This window comes from Mytilus edulis, chromosome 14, assembly GCF_963676685.1.
Source record: "Mytilus edulis chromosome 14, xbMytEdul2.2, whole genome shotgun sequence".
Classification (NCBI taxonomy): Eukaryota; Metazoa; Mollusca; class Bivalvia; order Mytilida; family Mytilidae; genus Mytilus; species Mytilus edulis.
This window is the reverse complement of record NC_092357.1, coordinates 1,463,418-1,482,354: the sequence shown is the minus strand read 5'-3', so window position 1 is coordinate 1,482,354 and position 18,937 is coordinate 1,463,418. Positions and strand designations below refer to the sequence as shown.

The 18,937-nt window shown below is 32.6% G+C and overlaps 3 protein-coding genes across 4 annotated transcripts in view; 1 reads left to right on the top strand and 2 right to left on the bottom strand.

The window, feature by feature from the left end:
* The window catches only part of LOC139503556 (peroxisomal acyl-coenzyme A oxidase 1-like), a 32,826-nt gene extending 26,722 nt beyond the window's left edge, over nt 1–6,104 (top strand). The window contains exons 10-14 of the mRNA XM_071293357.1: nt 449–601; nt 1,121–1,226; nt 3,827–3,973; nt 4,678–4,884; nt 5,862–6,104. Of these exons, the coding sequence (XP_071149458.1) occupies nt 449–601; nt 1,121–1,226; nt 3,827–3,973; nt 4,678–4,884; nt 5,862–5,933 (685 nt within the window). The 3' untranslated portion in view covers nt 5,934–6,104. The remainder of the gene's footprint in view (nt 1–448; nt 602–1,120; nt 1,227–3,826; nt 3,974–4,677; nt 4,885–5,861) is intronic.
* Nucleotides 6,105–6,106: 2 nt separating this feature from the next.
* Nucleotides 6,107–8,175, bottom strand: LOC139503557 (rhodopsin, GQ-coupled-like). The gene has a single exon (XM_071293358.1). The coding sequence runs from the start codon at nt 7,932–7,934 to the stop codon at nt 6,774–6,776; it is 1,161 nt and encodes a 386-aa protein (XP_071149459.1). The 5' UTR covers nt 7,935–8,175; the 3' UTR covers nt 6,107–6,773.
* A 6,008-nt stretch (nt 8,176–14,183) lies between these two features.
* Nucleotides 14,184–18,937, bottom strand: part of LOC139503862 (chitin synthase chs-2-like) — a 55,072-nt gene continuing 50,318 nt past the window's right edge. For both annotated transcript variants that reach the window (XM_071293818.1, XM_071293817.1), the window contains exons 13-16: nt 18,142–18,306; nt 17,048–17,256; nt 15,835–15,977; nt 14,184–15,142 (exon numbers count right to left, since the gene is read on the bottom strand). In XM_071293818.1, the coding sequence (XP_071149919.1) occupies nt 14,277–15,142; nt 15,835–15,977; nt 17,048–17,256; nt 18,142–18,306 (1,383 nt within the window). In that variant the 3' untranslated portion in view covers nt 14,184–14,276. The remainder of the gene's footprint in view (nt 15,143–15,834; nt 15,978–17,047; nt 17,257–18,141; nt 18,307–18,937) is intronic.

The window sequence follows — 18,937 nt, the reverse complement described above, 5'->3', positions numbered from 1 at the left end:
ATAAATTACGAAAATGATAAATAAGTTATATATACATATATAATACAACTAACAATCAGAAAAAAAGACATTTATGTGTTAAAAAAAATTTAAACAGTTAATTTATAAAGAAATTAATTTTTCAATAGTCTTGACTTGTCAGTGTATAAATTTTTTTTTCAATTTAGTTGTTCCACAACTTGATTATTCTATATATCATACATACTTTTTTAATTATACATGTATAAGATACTTTTTGGACATCTTATAGTGGAATTTGATTTCCACTTTCGTTTTTAATCTAGCAAGGGCATTTTATGTTTAAAGTTATATGACGACACTTCACTTAGTAAAATTCTAGAATGAGATCACATCTTCTTTATACTTTTGGTATTGATTCTGTTATATCAAACATTGTTATACTACAGGTATTTAATGAAGTGTTATATCAAACATTGTTATACTACAGGTATTTAATGAAGTGTTACAAGGATAAACAACAGGGATCAAAACTCCCTGGATTTGTCAGTTATATTGCAGAGATACCCGAGAAAAGGTCATGCATGGATGAACATTTATCATTCAACTGTTTAGTCAAAGCTTATAAACACAGAGCTGCAAGGTAATACACTACTAAAAGATTCAACTCATGATGCCTTTGGCATTTTCACACGTCCGTGGGTGATGACTGGACTATGAAGCTGATCCACATAACATGTATTATTATAATCTTGGCTCCGATGCAGTACTTAGTTTTTTTATATTGCCATGTCATAACTGTTCCTTCTTGTGCACTCCCAAAAAATAAATAAAAGAAAGGCACTTAGTAATTAAACATGAAACCCAACACACGTCCGAAGCGCTTTTCTTGATTTACCTTCATCGAAACGCTCAAAGCCGAATATTTGAAAGCATCGGATGTACAAGTATCGAAACAGTTAAAAAAACTATATGACAATTTATTTGTTATGAAAAGAAATAAGAACTTTATTTGGAGGCTATGAGTTATAATGCAATAGGTGTTGTAAAATAGGAGTGTGTTCTTAGAATTACTACACAAATTAAAGTTGATATAAAAACTAAATCTTTTGAACCGAAATTACTTGGTGTTATATTTAAGTTCACTTATGTTTTTTTTCAGGTTAATAGAAGAAGCAGCCAAACAAATGCAATCATTGATACAGTCTGGTAGCCCTGCACATGAAGCATGGAACAAGAGTTCAGTTCAGCTGTTTTGGGCGGCTAATGTAGGTTTGCGTTTTTGTCGAGCCTGCAACTTTTGTCGCAGAAAACTCGACATAGGGATAGTGATCCGGCGGCGGCGGAGGCGGCGTTATCTAACTTCTTAAAAGCTTTATATTTTAGAAGGCGGAAGACCTGGATGCTTCATACTTTGTATATGGATGCCTCATGTTACGAAGTTTCCGTCAGTCACATGTCCCAAGTCCTTGACCTCATTTTCATGGTTCAGTGACTACTTGAAAAAAAGTTAAGAATTTTTGTAATGTTAAATTCTCTCTTATTATAAGTAAAAGGTTAACTATATTTGGTATGTGCGTACCTTGCAAGGTCCTCATGCCCGTTAGACATTTTTCACTTCATTGATCAGTGAACAAGGTTAAGTTTTGGTCAAGTCCATATCTCAGATACTATAAGCAATAGGTCTAGTGTATTGGGTGTATAGAAGGACTGTAAGGTGTACATGTCCAACTGGCAGGTGTCATCTGACCTTGACTTCATTTTCATGGTTCACTGGTTATAGTTAAGTTTTTGTATTTTGGTCTGTTTTCATTGTACTGTATGCAATAGGTCTACTATATTTGTTGTATGGAATGATTGTAAGGTGTACATGTCTTGCTGACAGGTGTCATCTGACCTTGAACTCATTTTCATCGTTCAGTGGTCAAAGTTAAGCTTTTGGGTTTTTTTTCTTTTTTCTAATACTATATGCAATAGGTCAACTATATTTGGAAATACTTTATGATCTATATGTCAGTCGCGCAGGTTATATTTGACCTGGAACTCATTTTCATGGTTCGTTACTCATTGTTAAGTTTTTGTGTTTTGGTCTGTTTTCTTAAACTATAAGCAATAGGTCAACTATGTTTGTTGTATGGAAGAATTGTTAGCTAAACATGCCCGCCTGGCATGGTTCATCTGACCTTTATCTCATTTTCATGGTTCAGTGGTCAATGTTTGTTTTTCTTGATTATTGTTAAGTTTATGTGACAGTTGTAATAAAGCGTTGTATTTAGGACTATCAACATAAGATCAACAATAAGTAAAGAAGACGAGACATTTCAGCGTGTGCACTCTTGTGTGAAAAATCTACAAAATGATTAACAGATAAGGGCAATCACAAAACTCATTACCGGTGAGAGATCGACAATACATACTGCCAAATAAAAACAGGCAAACAGCAACTCACAAAATAGGAAACTATTAACAAAGTTGTTTCATTGGCAATCATACTACATCTTCTTTTTTATAACACAGTTGAACAACGCTAATATCACTAGAAATGGTGTATATACTCTAGTAACCGGAACGGTTATCATTTACCAAGGAGAAAAAATCTGCCTCATATCGTGACTTTTATTTCCTATTATGATTTCGATTATAGAGAGTTACTACTCTCAAGGAAGCTATTAAACCAAGAGTTCCAAGTTGTGAAGTGAAAAAAAAAGTAAAATCACAAAAATACTGAACTCCGAGGAAATTTCAGAACGGAAAGTCCCTTATCAAATGGCAAAATCAAAGGATAAAACACATTAAACGAATGGACAACAACTGTCATATTCCTGACGTCGTACAGGCATTTTCAAATGTAGAAAATGGTGAAAAATATTCCTTCGGAAAATTACATTACGAGTTTGTTGACTGTTATGGAATATCTTTTTCACGGATGATGACAGATATATTCCAATTGTCATAACCGCAATCCCAATTGTGTCCTATCAAACTATATTTTTTACCGGGACTGCGTGTGGAGTTTTGTGAATTTGTTTGTCCTTTTGTCATCTTTGTTTTAACATGAAATGGTCAGTTTTCATGACTAATGCGATTTGAATGTATCCCTGTTATCTTTGTCTCTCTTTTCATAAAGAAACAGAATGGATCAAAGTTGCAATGAACGAAATAAATTCCCATCTTATTTTTGTAAAATACAAAAGAAGGATGTCAAACAGACAAATGATAATGAATAAAGGACCAAACACATAAAACTAAGAATAATCATCAACTGGCCAATCAAAAAAATGGCTAAACTTATGTACTCTAGATAAACTCATCATAGATACCAGGACTAAATTTTGTATATACGCCGGACGCGCGTTTCGTCTACAAAAGACTCATCAGCCACGCTCGAATCCAAAAAAGTTAGAAAGGCCAAATAAAGTACGAAGTTGAAGAGCATAGATTACCTAAAAGTTATGCCAAATACAGCTAAGGTAATCTATGTCTGAGGTAGAAAAGTCTTAGTTTTTCAAAAATTCAAAATTTTGTAAACAGTTGATTTATAAATATAACCATATCAATGATAATACATGTCAGCACAACAACTGCCGACTACTGGGCTGGTGATACCCTCGGGTAAATAAATCTCCACCAGCAGTGGCATCGACCCAGTGGTTGTAAATAAACTCATCATAGAAGTATAGTTCGGAGATGATAGTAGTAAACTAATGTGCGTATCTTCTTAATACATTTAGAGATAAATATAACATACATTGAGGTTAAAAACATCAATAATCGAAATATCATGATTTCCGAAACAGGTCGAGAGCGGGTTCGTTAATCATGTTAATGGGATACATATCCTGTTTTTACTATGTGATTATTATTTCAGGCTCATTGTCATCTGTTTTGCGTTCAGAATTTTGTGGAAAATGTTGAAAGAAGTAATGGCGATAGCAAAACAAACGAGGTATTGAAAGCTGTTTGTCAATTGTATAGCGTTCATGGAATTTTAGAGAATTTGGGAGAATTTATACATGTAAGTTTTATTGGCACCTTGACTTAGTATTTACTTATGGTTATACTGTATACGTTAAATCTTTACAAGTTGTGTCAAGCATATTGTTTGTGGGAATGAAGGAAAAAGACGTGCACGTATTTAGAATTAATTGTAGTATTTATGAAATAGTAAATAATTGAAAAGTTTATTTGTTTTAAAGAAAAAAGTATTGATGAAGAACTCATATGAGTTTCTTTGTCTGCCTCTTATCTTGGGTAAACGGACAGAAAGTCACAGGACAAGACGTCACAGGACATAAAGTCACAAATAATTTGTTGACAATTCTGTGAATATATGATACGAAGATCTTGAAATATTTTCTTTTTATTACATACATTCATTTCTAAGTTTAGGACATTGTTCATAAAGCTTAATAAATGAAAATTTATGAAATTTTAATCATGCAAAGGATATATTTCTTGGCAACATGAAGCCGTTTAAGTAACAATCCATTTTAATATTTTGTTTTCATAACAATAAGTTGATCGTTATAGATATAAATTAAATACATTTTAATTACAAATAATAGTTCAATTAAAACACCAAAACATTATCTTGAAAACTGAATTGTGAATTTTTGTCCTGTGACTTCTTGTCTGTGACTTCTTGTCTGTCATTTTTGTCATGTGACTTTCTGTCCTACATTCTTATTTTGCATGCATTCACTATTACATTTTCAATAGGATGGATTTTTATCTGCACAACAAGTAGATTATTTACAAAAGGCGATGTTCAAACTATTTGAAGTAATTAGACCAAATGCAGTGGCTCTTGTAGATGCCTTTGACATCCCAGACCAAGTACTACAGAGTTGTCTAGGACGATATGATGGCCAGGTTTACCAAGCCTTATATGACTATGCTAAGATGGCTCCAATGAACCAAACAGAGGTAGGCATAGTTCCGATGTCTAAATTGTATAAAATGATTCAATTTCAAATTCGTGGATAATCTATATATACACAAGAAATCGACGAAATTAAGTGTTCCACGAATTGTATGAATCAATGGTAAGCAGATTTTGGAATCATGTTTTAAATTATTTTTTCTTTAAAATATTCTGAAATCTTGTAAAAGTATATGAAGAAGACTCTTGAGTAGTTTACCGAATTATGTAATGTGTAAAATACTATAAAATATTATATACACAAACCCTTGTATTGGAGGTTAAAAAAATCAAGACTATGATTACGCATTGTGGAAGATGCATGCATAGCCAAAGGAGTCTACCCTATCTATGCACTGGATCTCACTCTTTGTAGATTTTTATTATTATTTGCCGTGATTTGTCACTTTTTAATCGATTTACGAGATTTGAGCTGTCGCCTTTATTTAGTACATGAGATGCGTTTTTCTTCTACACAACTTTTATCAGTTGTACACAAACCAAAAATACTTTGAAGGCACATTCACAATGTGACACATGTGTAATAGACAAACACTTGGTGTTTACTCTCAAAATGAAGTTGTACGTATTAAAAAAAATGACGTCATTGTATAAACTATACATATATACAAATGAATAGTTTATTATCAGTACAGCGATTTTCGAATTCATCCGTGTGGAACACTATTGCTAAACAGTGATGTACACCTAAGAATCAAGCCATAATGTTTTATATGTTTCTGTTAGTTTTTAAAGCGTTATTCTACGTGATAGTAGATTAACACATTCCAAAAAAGTAGTAATAATAAATGAGTATTGATTTATTTTTACGTCAGATTTTGGAAAATACAACTACATTGAGCGCCATTGATTGATATTTTGAATAGGAGAAATGAGAAGGCATCTGGTGTATTTACTGAAAAGCCTGATTTCGTTTAAAAGATTTGACTGCATGTATAACTTCATTTTTTTCTAATTTCAGATTCACAGTACTTATTATACACACCTTAGACCACTGATGAATCCAGAGACATCAAATTATTCCAAACTATGAATATATTTACGTGGATGCTAACAACTTTTGTGTGTACTTGTTATCCGTCACACCACTGTTATTATCGTTTTGTAACTACATTAAAGCCCTCTATGTATTTGAACATAAGAGAAGATGTGAATTTATAGAACATTTTATTAAATAGTTTGTTTTACAACTGTCACAATAAAATTAACGGTACCAATTTTTCTTGCACCAGATGCGCATTTCGACAATACATGTCTCTTCAGTGATGCTCGTGGCCAAAATATTTGCAATCCAAAGTATATATAAAAGATGAAGAGCTATAATCCAAAAGATCCAAAAAGTATAGCCAAATCAATGTTCATCTAGCTGTTGTTTGTTTTAGAACTGAAGGGCTCACAGTGCACAACGTTGATTTTCTTCTCCTGAAACTATTTCATTGTTTGATTGATTGATTGGTGTTTAAGGCTTCTTTAATCACTCCTGGCTATTTCGTAGCTTTGAGTTTTTAATGGTTGGAGAATAGTGCCATAGTGCCTGGAAAGAGCCACCGATCTTTGAAAGTAAAACGGATATTCCTAGTCAATTAAGATTTGCGTCGAACGCGATGCCCACTGTATCTTTTACATTTTTCACAACATTAAGATAATTCCATAGAATAGTCACGGAATCCATCAGACAAAATGTTGGCAATCATATTTGTATTAGACTTCACCACTTCATTGTTCGTGTGGTAACTGGAATGAATTTGTCATATTTTATATTTATAATTTTACCAGCTTAAAGTGAAAAACATATTGTCACTGATAAAAAAAAAACACGTGATCTTTCATTAATAAAACAGACAAGGACACATAATTAAAATATGATGCTTTATCATCCAAACTCTTGTGATGACATCGCTTTTCGAAGCATAGGCTTTTCAAAAAGAGTCCGTGATTGAGCAGTTGGGTTCGCTTGAACAGAATTTCTCAAATGTACCCGCGAGGATTCGCTTGCTAACAGAATTATATTTTTCGGAATCGGACGGAAATGGCTGATTGTATAAGATGCTTCTAAAATAGAATGTAAACCCGTTGAAACTGAAAAGTCTGAAACTTTCTTCCTGCTGCTTCTACAGCATTTTCGGCAAATGAGATGTTGTAATCTTTTATGATAACTCTTGTTAAATATTGCTATTATTACTGGCGTCATAAAACAGCATATCATTGACCAAATCGTCTTAAAATTGACTAATTTTGTCGACAAACAGTCTGTAACGTGTACTTTGACCAGAAACCAAATTGCTTCCGGTATGCAAAATATTAGATACGCAAAAGCAATAAAAAATAGCGATCTCATTGCACGCAAAGTTTTAATTGGATTTTTGGGCTGGACATTAGACAGAACTATTGGTACGGTTGCTAATGCGAAAATACGATGCCGGAATCTAGCTTCTCTCACTATGATGCATAGGGCAACAATGATCACCAGAGTAGGAATAAACGTAGACATGATCGTGAGAATCAGCACGTGAAATGTCCATGACAACCCAGTAAACATGCATAAGGATTCCTGAGCGTCAAAATGATAGCTAATATGTCCCATAAACGGAATACATGCAATCAGAAAACTTATGATCCATAAGCAAAGAATTACACTTCCGGACGAGAAAGGCGTTATAATACTGGAGTATTGAACAGGTTTATAAATAGCAATACATCTATCAATAGACAGCATCGTAAGAGACAATGTCGCAGATATTCTTCCTGTTGTCATAACATATGCTAGCACGTGACACAAAGACGAGTCTGGTACCCAATTCGCATTAAGATTTGCTACAGCAACAAATGGCATTTTTAAACATCCGTGAATAAAGTCACTAACTGCAAGTGATGTCACAAACGCATTTGTACATGTATGAAGACGTTTTGTGCTTTGTATTACGAATATCAGCATAAGATTGCAAACTATTGTAAAAAAAGCCAGTAATATGGCAAAAACTGCAATTGTGTAATTTGGTTTAGAACTCAAATGTTCACATGCTGTATTATTCATACCAACCCCGCTGTAAACCTCGCTGTCGCTCTGACGAAATACTTTTATGAAAACTTCACGTGTTTTGGATAATTGTTATAATCATTTTCTATCACTTCCTTTCTTTACAGTCGAATAATTATATCGTCATTACTTCTGGTAAATCCAATCAACAAATGCATGGCTGTGTATTAGCATTTGATTAAATGATACATTGTGTAGTTCCATGCATTTCGTATTTACTGCTGTTATAGGTCGTCAAACATCCTGTTTTATCCTTCAGCTGAAATTACAATGATATTATTGATTATTGATAATTTACAAAACAATATAAATAACAGAAACACAACCATTATTTAAAAAAAATGTTCATTACTTTTTATTTTCGACTTTGTGAGACACCTAATATGATTATGAGTTGCACGATACAAGCCAATAATAAAAAGATATCTTGAAAATAATATTTTTGTTATTATCGTCCATTTAAACTGTTTTGTTTAGATATGTATGATAGTGACAGTTGTTTTATAACAAGCAGCCAAAATAGATTTATATGCCCGATTTATGGTGGGTATAGTTTTTTTCGATGTGTGCGTCCGCAGTTCGTCCTTCCGTCTGTCCCACTTCATGTTAAAGTTTATGGTCATGGTTTATTTTGATAAAGTTGAAGATCAATCAACTTGACACTTAGTACACATGTTCCATTTGGTATGATCTTTCTAATTGTAATGCCAAATATAAAGTTTTGACCCCAATTTTACAGTTCACTGACTTTAGAAAATGATAGTGCAATTTGGGTATCCGTGTACGAGGGACACATTCTTTTAAAAATGATCTAAACCAAAATATAGGATTTTTATGTGGCCGATATCGATTATACGATGTATTTATATCGCTAGACTTATTTATATTTAATCTAACCCTTTTAAAGAATCACAGTTACATTTTAAAGAAAAAGAAAAACAAAGGACACCCTTCAACATTGTAGACGAGAATAGAATTTGGGCAAAAATATACCTTTTGCTGTAATGCTCATCATCTAGTGTCTCTGTATCGTCCTTAGTCTTTGCTCAAAACACAAAATAGGGTAAAAAAAAATCCTGATTTTATGGCAATGACTCCAATCACTCACAAAAAACTTCACACAGAAAGACAGGTACATGTACAAATGCAGACACAAAAAAAAGTCTTAGAAACGAAAATAGCCGACACAGAAATATCCTAGATTGCAATAAATTCTCTGGTAATGTCACTGTGCGGTAACAAAAGTATTCTAAAGCAGATATTCTTTTATTCTTTTAGCAAAGCCTGACAATAATTTCTAAAAAAGGAAATGTGATCAATTATGGAAAATCAATGGTGTGTCTTTATTCTGTATATAATATCACTATAGAGATCGATCAGGATTCAGAATTATGATCTAGGAATCAAATATCAAAAGGGATAATACAATATCGTTATTTCAGTACTATGTAGTTTATATGACAATAGATCAACAAACATCCTATCGAAGAATACACCATATCGTGACATCCGAACTACGAAGTTTTTATAGGTAATATTAGAATAGATTAACAAACTCTCTTTTCCTCGAATTCAATGCACTAAGCAATCTGAATGTACACTACGATTGGTCACCTATTTAAATTGTTAAAATAGAAGTCGCCATGATGACTTCTATTGGTTGCTTTTTTCGTGGTGTGTTGATCAGGCATTGACATACATCAGACCCCGTCACACAATAGCGTTACATCTGTACTATGAAATTATTATAGCTCATATGACAATATACCATTGAGGCCTGGACTGAGTCGGGTGTGTCTATTCTGTGTTGGTCTTTGCATTATGTATTCGTGTTTGTAATTAGTTAATACTTCAGTTTCATTATGTATATCTTTTATATTCATTTGATAAAAAATTTACTGTTTTGCAATAGCATAAATTGTTCAAAATAATAAGGATGTTCTTATCCCAAGCATAAAAACATAGCCGTATTTGACACAACCTTTTTCAACTCTTGATCTTCAGTGCTGTACAACTTTGTACTTTTTTTCACTTTCGATCTTTTATATCTGGGCGTCACTGGACGAGGCGCATTTTTGGCGTATTGAATTTTAAACCTAATGCCTTTTGTTATCCATTAATCGTGTGTTTCTTTGTCTAATACGTTCTCCTATTTATTTGTATTGTAGTCCTGTAATATTATGTTGTCATTTCAATGTTATATTTAACATTTCCATTAAAGTGCGAGGTTTGGCATGCCACAAAACCAGGTTCAACCCACCATTTTGTCAGGATAAACTTAAAAAAAAAGGGCAGGACCGATTAGAGTGAAAAATAAAATGGCAGGACAGAGATTACAGCTAAAAAAATGCAGGACAAAATTTTTCATCCTAGCCCCCCCATAAAAATCAAATGGTAGCTCCCTTACTGAGAACAAAGGTTACTCTAGAGATGAGTAATATTTTGTCGCAATCCAATCAATAAATGTGCAAAAAGCATAGAAATGAAGGGAAATGATAATAATGAAATACTAATATTTTTAAGTAGAAACACTGTCTCATACACATGTGAAAAAAGAGGTAAACATTTACAAAATACATTCACATCGGATCCTAGAACAACTATAAATTACATTTTAGTACCCTTTTATTACACTATGCTATTATTTTTTTTGCTGCTGCGCTGAGACATATTACAAAGTACTATGGAATGTGTTGATTTCTAATATTTTACAAATAAAGAATAACATGGAAATAAGTGATTGCTTTTATTACTAATAGCATTCGAACACATTTGTCGTACACAGTCTGCTTTGAAATATTGTACCACCTACCCTACATTGAGATATTTTATTAAGATAGAATTACATGGGAATAAGCAATTGCATTCATAACCATTTTAACACATATGACAGAATAAAAAAAGACTTCTTTTCGAGACAAAAGTTATTCTCCTACCTTTAATTTGTGTTGGAAGCGATATTTAATCCGTAATACACTTTTTCTTGAATTCTTTTTATTAGAAATAAGAAATAATGTTCAATCCATACAATTCGATAGTCATATATCCTTTTAAATACATGAAGCATTAAAACATATCTTTATAAATCATTTTCTTGCTTTGAAAATGACAAAATCGATGAAACATTGACTTACAACTATTAATTTGTAACAGGTAATATAATGTCTTGATGCTATACAATACAAAAGAATTCCCATGTATTGATGGTCTGTATATTTATATTGATTGAAGAATCTGTATGCATTGTACATGATGCTATTAGAATCATTCTACATAAGAGAATGTTCTACATAAGAGAATGCCTGTACTAAGTCAGGAATATTGCAGTTGTTATTCATTCGTTTGATGTGTTTAGGCATTTGATTTTGCCATTCCGTTTTGAATTTTCCATGAAGATCGGAGTTTTGTTATTTTACTTTTGAATATTTCATTATATATAACTTGCATTAAATGTATAAGAATTGCAAAGAGTTGTGTAAATATGCCATCATAGAATCGTCATATATTGCACAAGAATTTGATAGATTCATTTTGAATATGTTATTATTGAATCTTCATCCATGATACAAAACATCATTAAGATAATTTTACAAGAATTTTAAGGAATTATTTTGATAATATCATTTTGAATTTACAATCATTGAATAATACTTTAATAAAGATATTTTGAATATTTCATATAAAAGCGACATATCCTTTTATACGGTTTTAATTATTTTGAATGTGTCATAGTGAGTTTTTCCTCATTGTACTGGCATTTCAAAGAAATATTTTGAATACTAGAAGTATAAACATATGAAAAAAGTTAGCAATATCCTTTAACTTTACTTACCGCTATATAGATGATATTCCCTCAATAAATAATTCAAAGTTCGGTGACTATCTTGAACGAATCTGTCCCATCGAAATTGAGATAAAAAATACTACAGATTCAGTTAAGTCGGCCTCATCACTTGACTTAAAAAAAAATTCAAGATGGGATTGCTGCTCACAAGGAAGCTTTTAAATATAAATGGTGGAGTTGAACTCATCCCTTCGATAATTTGACGGACACCATCATGAGTTGGTTGACAGTTATGGAAGATTCACAAATGATATCGGACATGTTCCTTATGTCGTAACTACATTCCCCTTCCCTTTTCACGAATGTGACCTACCGAATTATACTATTGACCGGATTTGTAATTACATAAGCAACACGACGGGTGCCATCTGCTTTCATTGTAAAAGAATTTGATAGAATGTCATCATTAAATCTTCTTTCATCGTGCAAGAACTTGATAGGACCTTTTATAATATGTCTTAAAATATTATTTCATTAAACAAAAATATGATAGAGTCAATTTGATTATGGCATCCTTGAATCGTCTTTAATTGTGCACGACTATTCTCGACTTTGTACATGCATTATCTTATGTAGACAATTGTGGAATATTTTCAACATTCAACCAACCCTCGTTCATTCCGAGGGTCATTACTCTGTCCAACTTGCAGTCATGTTCATCCTCTGGTTCAGTCACTGTGGATGCAAAAATAGTAGAGACATTCATAGAATAAATTGTTGAAAATTGGCTGCATTTTTAATGTTTTTGTTTAAAAAGTTATTATAAGTAAGTGCTATCAAAAAGCTTGTTTGCTAAGTAAGCACACAAACGATTTCACTAGCTATATATAGTGGAGCAATATCTGTGGAACCTTCCGAAGCTAATGAGTTCAACCCTTGAATTCAATTTGATTCGTATTGCTCAGTTAAAAAGACAGTTTAAAGTTTTCTGTGTTTTGTTTTGTATACAGTTGTTTATAAAAATACGAATGTGTGGTATAGTCTCTTCAAATGAATGCTTTAAAAGTAATGTAACTGTACGTGGAATCACAAAGCTAGAAAGACGTCAAAATACAATGTTTAAAAAATCCAGCCTTCAGACACTAATTTTTTCAGTTTCTTATTGCCATCAGCTATGTTCATCTAATTTCACCATTAAAAGAGGGACGGATGATACCAGAGGGACAGTCAAACTCATAGATCGAAAATAAACTGACAACGTCATGGCTAAAAATTAAAAAACAAACAGACAAATAATAGTTCAGGAAACACAACATAGAAAACTAAAGACTAAGCAACACGAACCCCACAAAAAAACTGGGGGCGATCTCAGGTGATCCGGAAGGGTTAGAAGATCCTGCTCAACATGTGGCACCCGTCGTGTTGCTTATGTTAGTACAAAATCGGTAAATAGTCTAATTTCCTAGGTCACATTCATGAAAAAAGAGGGTATTGTAGTTACGATATAAGGAACATATCCGATATCATCCGTGAAACGGTAATTCCGTAACGGTCAACCAACTCGTAATGGCGTCCGTAAAATATATGAAGGGATGATTGCAACTTCACAATTTGGAACTCTTGGTTTAAAAGCTTCCTTGTGAACAGCAATTCTCTATCAAGGAAATCATGATAGGAAATCCAAGCCCGGGAATATCATGTATTAAACATACATATGTTCATAGGAATATTTTTTGATAATTTGCTGTGATAAAGTTTCGAAATTTTTAGAATGTTTTACCTTAGCCTTATTTGGCACATCTTCTTGAAACTTTGGATCTTCAATGCTCTTCAATTTTTACTTGTTTGGCTTTATAACTACATGTATTTTGATATGAGCGTCTCTGATGGGTCTTAAAACGAAACGCGCGTCTGGCGTACTAAATTATAATACCTTTGATAACTAATTAAATAAAGGAAGCCATCTCACTCTGACATATGTCTGACTTCTCCTCCGGGCCTAGCTTTACTTTTTTTTTTTTTTAACTTTTCGGTTGAGATTAAGGACTTAATCAGCCCAGTAGTCAGCATTTTTTGTGTTGACATGAATTATCATTGATATGGTTATATTTATAAATTAACTGTTTACAAAATTTAGAATTTTTGAAATACTAAGGCTTTTCTACCTCAGGCATAGATTACCTTAGCTGGATTTGGCAAAACTTTTAGAAATCTGGTCCTCAATGCTCTTCAACTTCGTACTTTATTTGGCCTTTTAAACTGTTTTGGATTCGAGCGTCACTGATGAGTCTTTTGTAGACGAAACGCGCGTCTGGGGTATATACAAAATTTAGTCCTGGTATCTGTGATGAGTTTATTTAGTTTTGTATCGAGTATCAGTGCAGAATCTGGTCTGATGCAGTGAAATTGATACCGTTAATGGTATAATGGTATTAAGGAAAACATGTTACATGTGAAAAACGATAACATATCATTTTAATATATGAAATAAAGTGCACTTTTATGAATAGAATCAATTACAACTCATTTGAATATATTTTCATTATGCATGATAATTAAAGCTGAGTTGTATTCTCATTTAAAGTAACATTCTTCTCCAGTTTCTTTTTCAAGAGATTTTTCTGTTTCCCATTGAGAAATGTCCTCATAGCTTCTCTTTCCTTTCTTGTTAAATGACCAAACTGTCGAAGATTGTCGTCATTTTGTTTAATTTTATTGTTTGGACCATCAATCTCATCGTAAACTGGAATAGCCTCTAAACGTTCTCTGACTACTTGATCGAGTAATCTCCCTTTATTGTGCCTCTCCTTTGTGATCATACGTTGTATTTCCTTCTTTTTCTTTTCTTCGAATACATATTGATAGTCTTCTGTCCTGGAGGATATTCTGCTATCTACTGAACCTGATCTTTGCAAAACTTGAATCGCTAGAAGCAGATTTGCTGCCTCATCAGGTTTTTCTTTAATAGATGTAGTCGCGGTAATATGAATCAATGTCGACATCCGATGGAATAGCATACAAATGAATTGAACACACAGAAGAATTCCAAAGACAATGGTGAAAGTCACAGATATCGGTTCAATTGACATACATTCGATCTTAATTGATAAAGTATCACTATATGCGGACGTCTGTGTCAAAGCATAAATCAAAGTAACCAAAAAGGTGTTAATTAGAAAGAAAAACAAGCAACATTTGTTTCGGAGTGCTATAAGTTCCTCTTTTATCATCTTCTCCTTTACATCATTCTTCTCTAGTGGTTTTAAATACTTTTCAATTAGCTGTTCCCAAAACTTTTCTTCTACTTTGGTTAATGTCTTCGCGGTCTTGAAATTTACAGTCTGGGTTTTGTCACTATGAATTGTTATACTGACGTCAGTGATAGCTACTTTCGTTTCCTCTAAGTGTGTGGCATTTACTACTGTAAAGGGAAGGTTTTATAGAAAAAGTTGACATTCAACATGAATGAGGTATTTTGATTGGTAAAAAGATTTGTGTAATAATGTTTTTTAGCTTGATGAAACTCATATTTCGACCAGACCACATTTACGAGACTACTTTTGATCGATCTCTTTCCTTTTTTATTTATTATTATCTTCATTTATGCTTTAAGATGTTATGGGTATAGCCCTTATAAGAAAACAACGCAATTAACGTGCATTTTGCCTAGAGTGGTAACAAAACCAAAATATGTGCTTGTAGGTTAAGTGATTATTACTCAGCATATTTTTTCTCCTTTACATAAGTTGGTTGAAGAATTGAACTACGTGTAGATATTTGAGAACACAAACCCATTACTGTATTTTTTGCTGATTCACATTTTTCCGTTTTGAAAATATTTAAAGTAGCGTATGGACTTTACACTAATCTATTCCCTTATTTTGTGGGAGTATATCAAGTAGCTGGAATAAAGAAAGCACTTTATCTGTGATGTGTTTTGTCGACTTTCGTTTGTTTGATTGGTATTTTTAGGACCGTTTGGGTGTGTGGTTTTTTATGATATGTTTTACTTTAATAGTTCAAGATGTTATTGATTTGTTTGGTTTCCCCTCCTTTTATCTTCTTTCTCATTTCGATCAAAACGTTAAATTCATAAATTATGAATAAAAATACCGTCTTTTTCAATATTTGATTGCAGCTTATGTTCATTAGCTGAATTCCTTTTGATTTCATGTTCAAGCGACTTTATTCTGTCTAGTATTGTCTGGTACACACTGTCCTGTTTTTGTAATCCTCCAGTAGGACAACAAATACACCTGAAAAAAACATTTCATTCTTCGTTATGGTTTAATAAAATGAATAAATGGGGATGTTGATGCGACACACACATTTGTACAACAAGAATATGTCCATAGTACACGGATGACAAACTCGCACTATCATTTTCAATGTTCATTGGATCGTGAGATTGGGATTCAAACTCTTAATTTTCATTAAAATTAGATCATATCATAAAGAACATGTGTACTAATTTTCAAGTTGATTGGACTTTAACGTCATTTAAAACTACCATGACCTAAAATATTAACCTGGAGCAGGACAGACGGACGGACAAACGAGCGAACGGACGCGCAGACCAAAATAACATAATGCCCTAAACTATCGTACGCTTGAGAACAACTCACACTCTCTCCAGATGACAATGCCCGCACGCCACCAATATATACATTCAATCGTTCAATCGTTTCGAATTTAATAATGTTAAGGTAAATCAAACAGAGTTTTTCAATGAAAAAAACAGGACAATATACCATTTACAAAATGGTGAAAGAAAGACAAGTGTCAAAACAGCGAATTTGGAATAGTATATTATATCTATTTGTCTTCTTCGTTCAAATCCTAAACCAAATATTTTGTAAATTGAGATATTTTAATAAAATTAACGGTATCAATTTTCTTGCACCAGATGCGCATTTCGACAATACATGTCTCTTCAGTGATGCTCGTGGCCAAAATATTTGAAATCCAAAGCTTATATAAAAGATGAAGAGCTATAATCCAAAAGGTCCAAAAAGTATAGCCAAATAAATAATAATATCAAGATGCAACTGTTGATATAACGTTTAAAATAAATCATATATTCAAAAATAAATGATAAATAGACCATGGTAGCTAAACAATATAAACATCGTCATACTGAAAAAGTAGAAACAGTTGGTACTAGAACAACACTTATATAGGATACAACATCTCTTGTTTTCGCGAAAAGGTACCATGGCCATTGACGTGTTAAACATGTTTTAAATCTTACAATGTCGTGAAACTGACCAGTCTTCATGACAAATGCCTATGTCTATGACTCCGTATAATGCAGATCTTATCATACCTAAATATTTTCCCAAGAGACAGTGTGTATCCTGATTCTGTGTCTTTTATTTGGTTCGACGCTTTATTTTCTTGTGTCACTGGCTGTTTAACCTCTCTTGTCCCCCAAGAAACCACGTGTAGGTTGCCAAGGGAATATAGAACTAACAACATAGACATTGATGGAATCGAAACAAAATATAAAATTCCATGCATGATGCACGAGAATTCCTGAAAAAAAACCAATACTAGAAATTATAAAGCATTACTTGAGATGAGGCTTTATAGATGCCACACAATGCTTCCTAAAACAAAATGTAACAACATATCTAATCAAACGAAGTGTAATATATGAAGAAGGAACATAGTAAATTTATGTTCTACTAGTCTGGATTGTAATTAATATAAGTATGGCATAGGTCTAACCGAATGATCAAAAAGCTATGTATGTTTTAACTATGAAGTTTAAATACTTGTATCAACTATTTTTCATTGGTGTTCATTTTGTTTTAAAAAGTAAAAACACAAAAATACTGAACTCCGAGGAAAATTCAAAAAGGAAAATCAAAAATCAAAAGGCAAAAGGCAAAATCAAAAGTCCAAACACATCAAACGAATGGATAACAACTGTCATATTCCTGACTTGGTACAGGCATTTTCTAATGTAGAAAATGGTGGATTGAACCTGGTTTTATAGCTAGCTAAACCTCTCACTTGTATGACAGTCGCATCAAATTCCATTACATTGTCAACGATGCATGAACAAAACAAACATACTCAAAGAGTAAAAATGTCAAAAATAGGGGTACAGCAGTCAATATTGTGTTATCATCTTAATATCACTATAAAAACAACAAATGTAACGAAGAAGCACAAAAAGGCATACATCAAATTTAACATACTCATATTGCTTTTCTTATACGACTTAATTTATCTATGTAAAGTCTACCCGTAATGGATTTAAATTGATCTACATTATTTTTCTTCATTGCTTCAATGTTTGATCTTTGGTCTGAATGTCAGGTTACAAGTTTTTAAGATAGTTTTTTTCTATTGTTGCATCTTTATTTTTACCAATGTGTTCTAAAGATCATGTAATGTTTAAGATGATAATACCTTTGGGTGTAAAACTGCCGAGATGATAAATACTCCTGCCACGAAGCATAAGAAAACTGTAGTGACAGAACAGAATTCTTCTTCTGTCGCTTCTTTGATGATACCTACCAATACCAGCAACATTACAATGGAGTAGATCGCTGACAAAATCCCAGCAAACAGTAACTGAAAATGATATGTTTATCTCAATATAAGTGTGGACACAGATCGATGTGCATAGGATTTTGTTTGATTTGTGTAAAAATGTTTGACAATTTTATCAAATAATTCGTTTCTATGTTTGTTGGTGTTTGTTTTTGCAGTTAACTTTAATGTTTTTGTTGTTACATTGTTTTCCTCTTATAGTTTTCTATAAATCAATAATTGACTTTATTTATCTCCACTGAATTTATGTATTGGTCTTGCCACACAAACCGTAAGGAACATATGTAGAGTCTCTCTAGAAGATCCTCTGAATAGGAGCATGATTCAATGATTCAATAATAAAAGAATAAAATAATCAGATTAGTTAGCTCATCAAAACATGGAAACCCTAAAGTTAAGACAGGTCCCATTGATTCACACGGAAAATGGATGTAAACAAGGCTATAAGGCACCCAATTCTTATTGCCAAGGAACTCTAAACTACGTTAACTCTAATGATTCATTTAGAACAGATTGGGTAAAAACAAGTCTGATTTAATCTTTAACAGCATTTTTTATCTAAAAGTCTGACCATAAACACGTTCAATCTTCAGATATTTTCCTATTGTTAATTCTGTACTGTTAAGACATTGTGAGAATAGATAATCCAGTA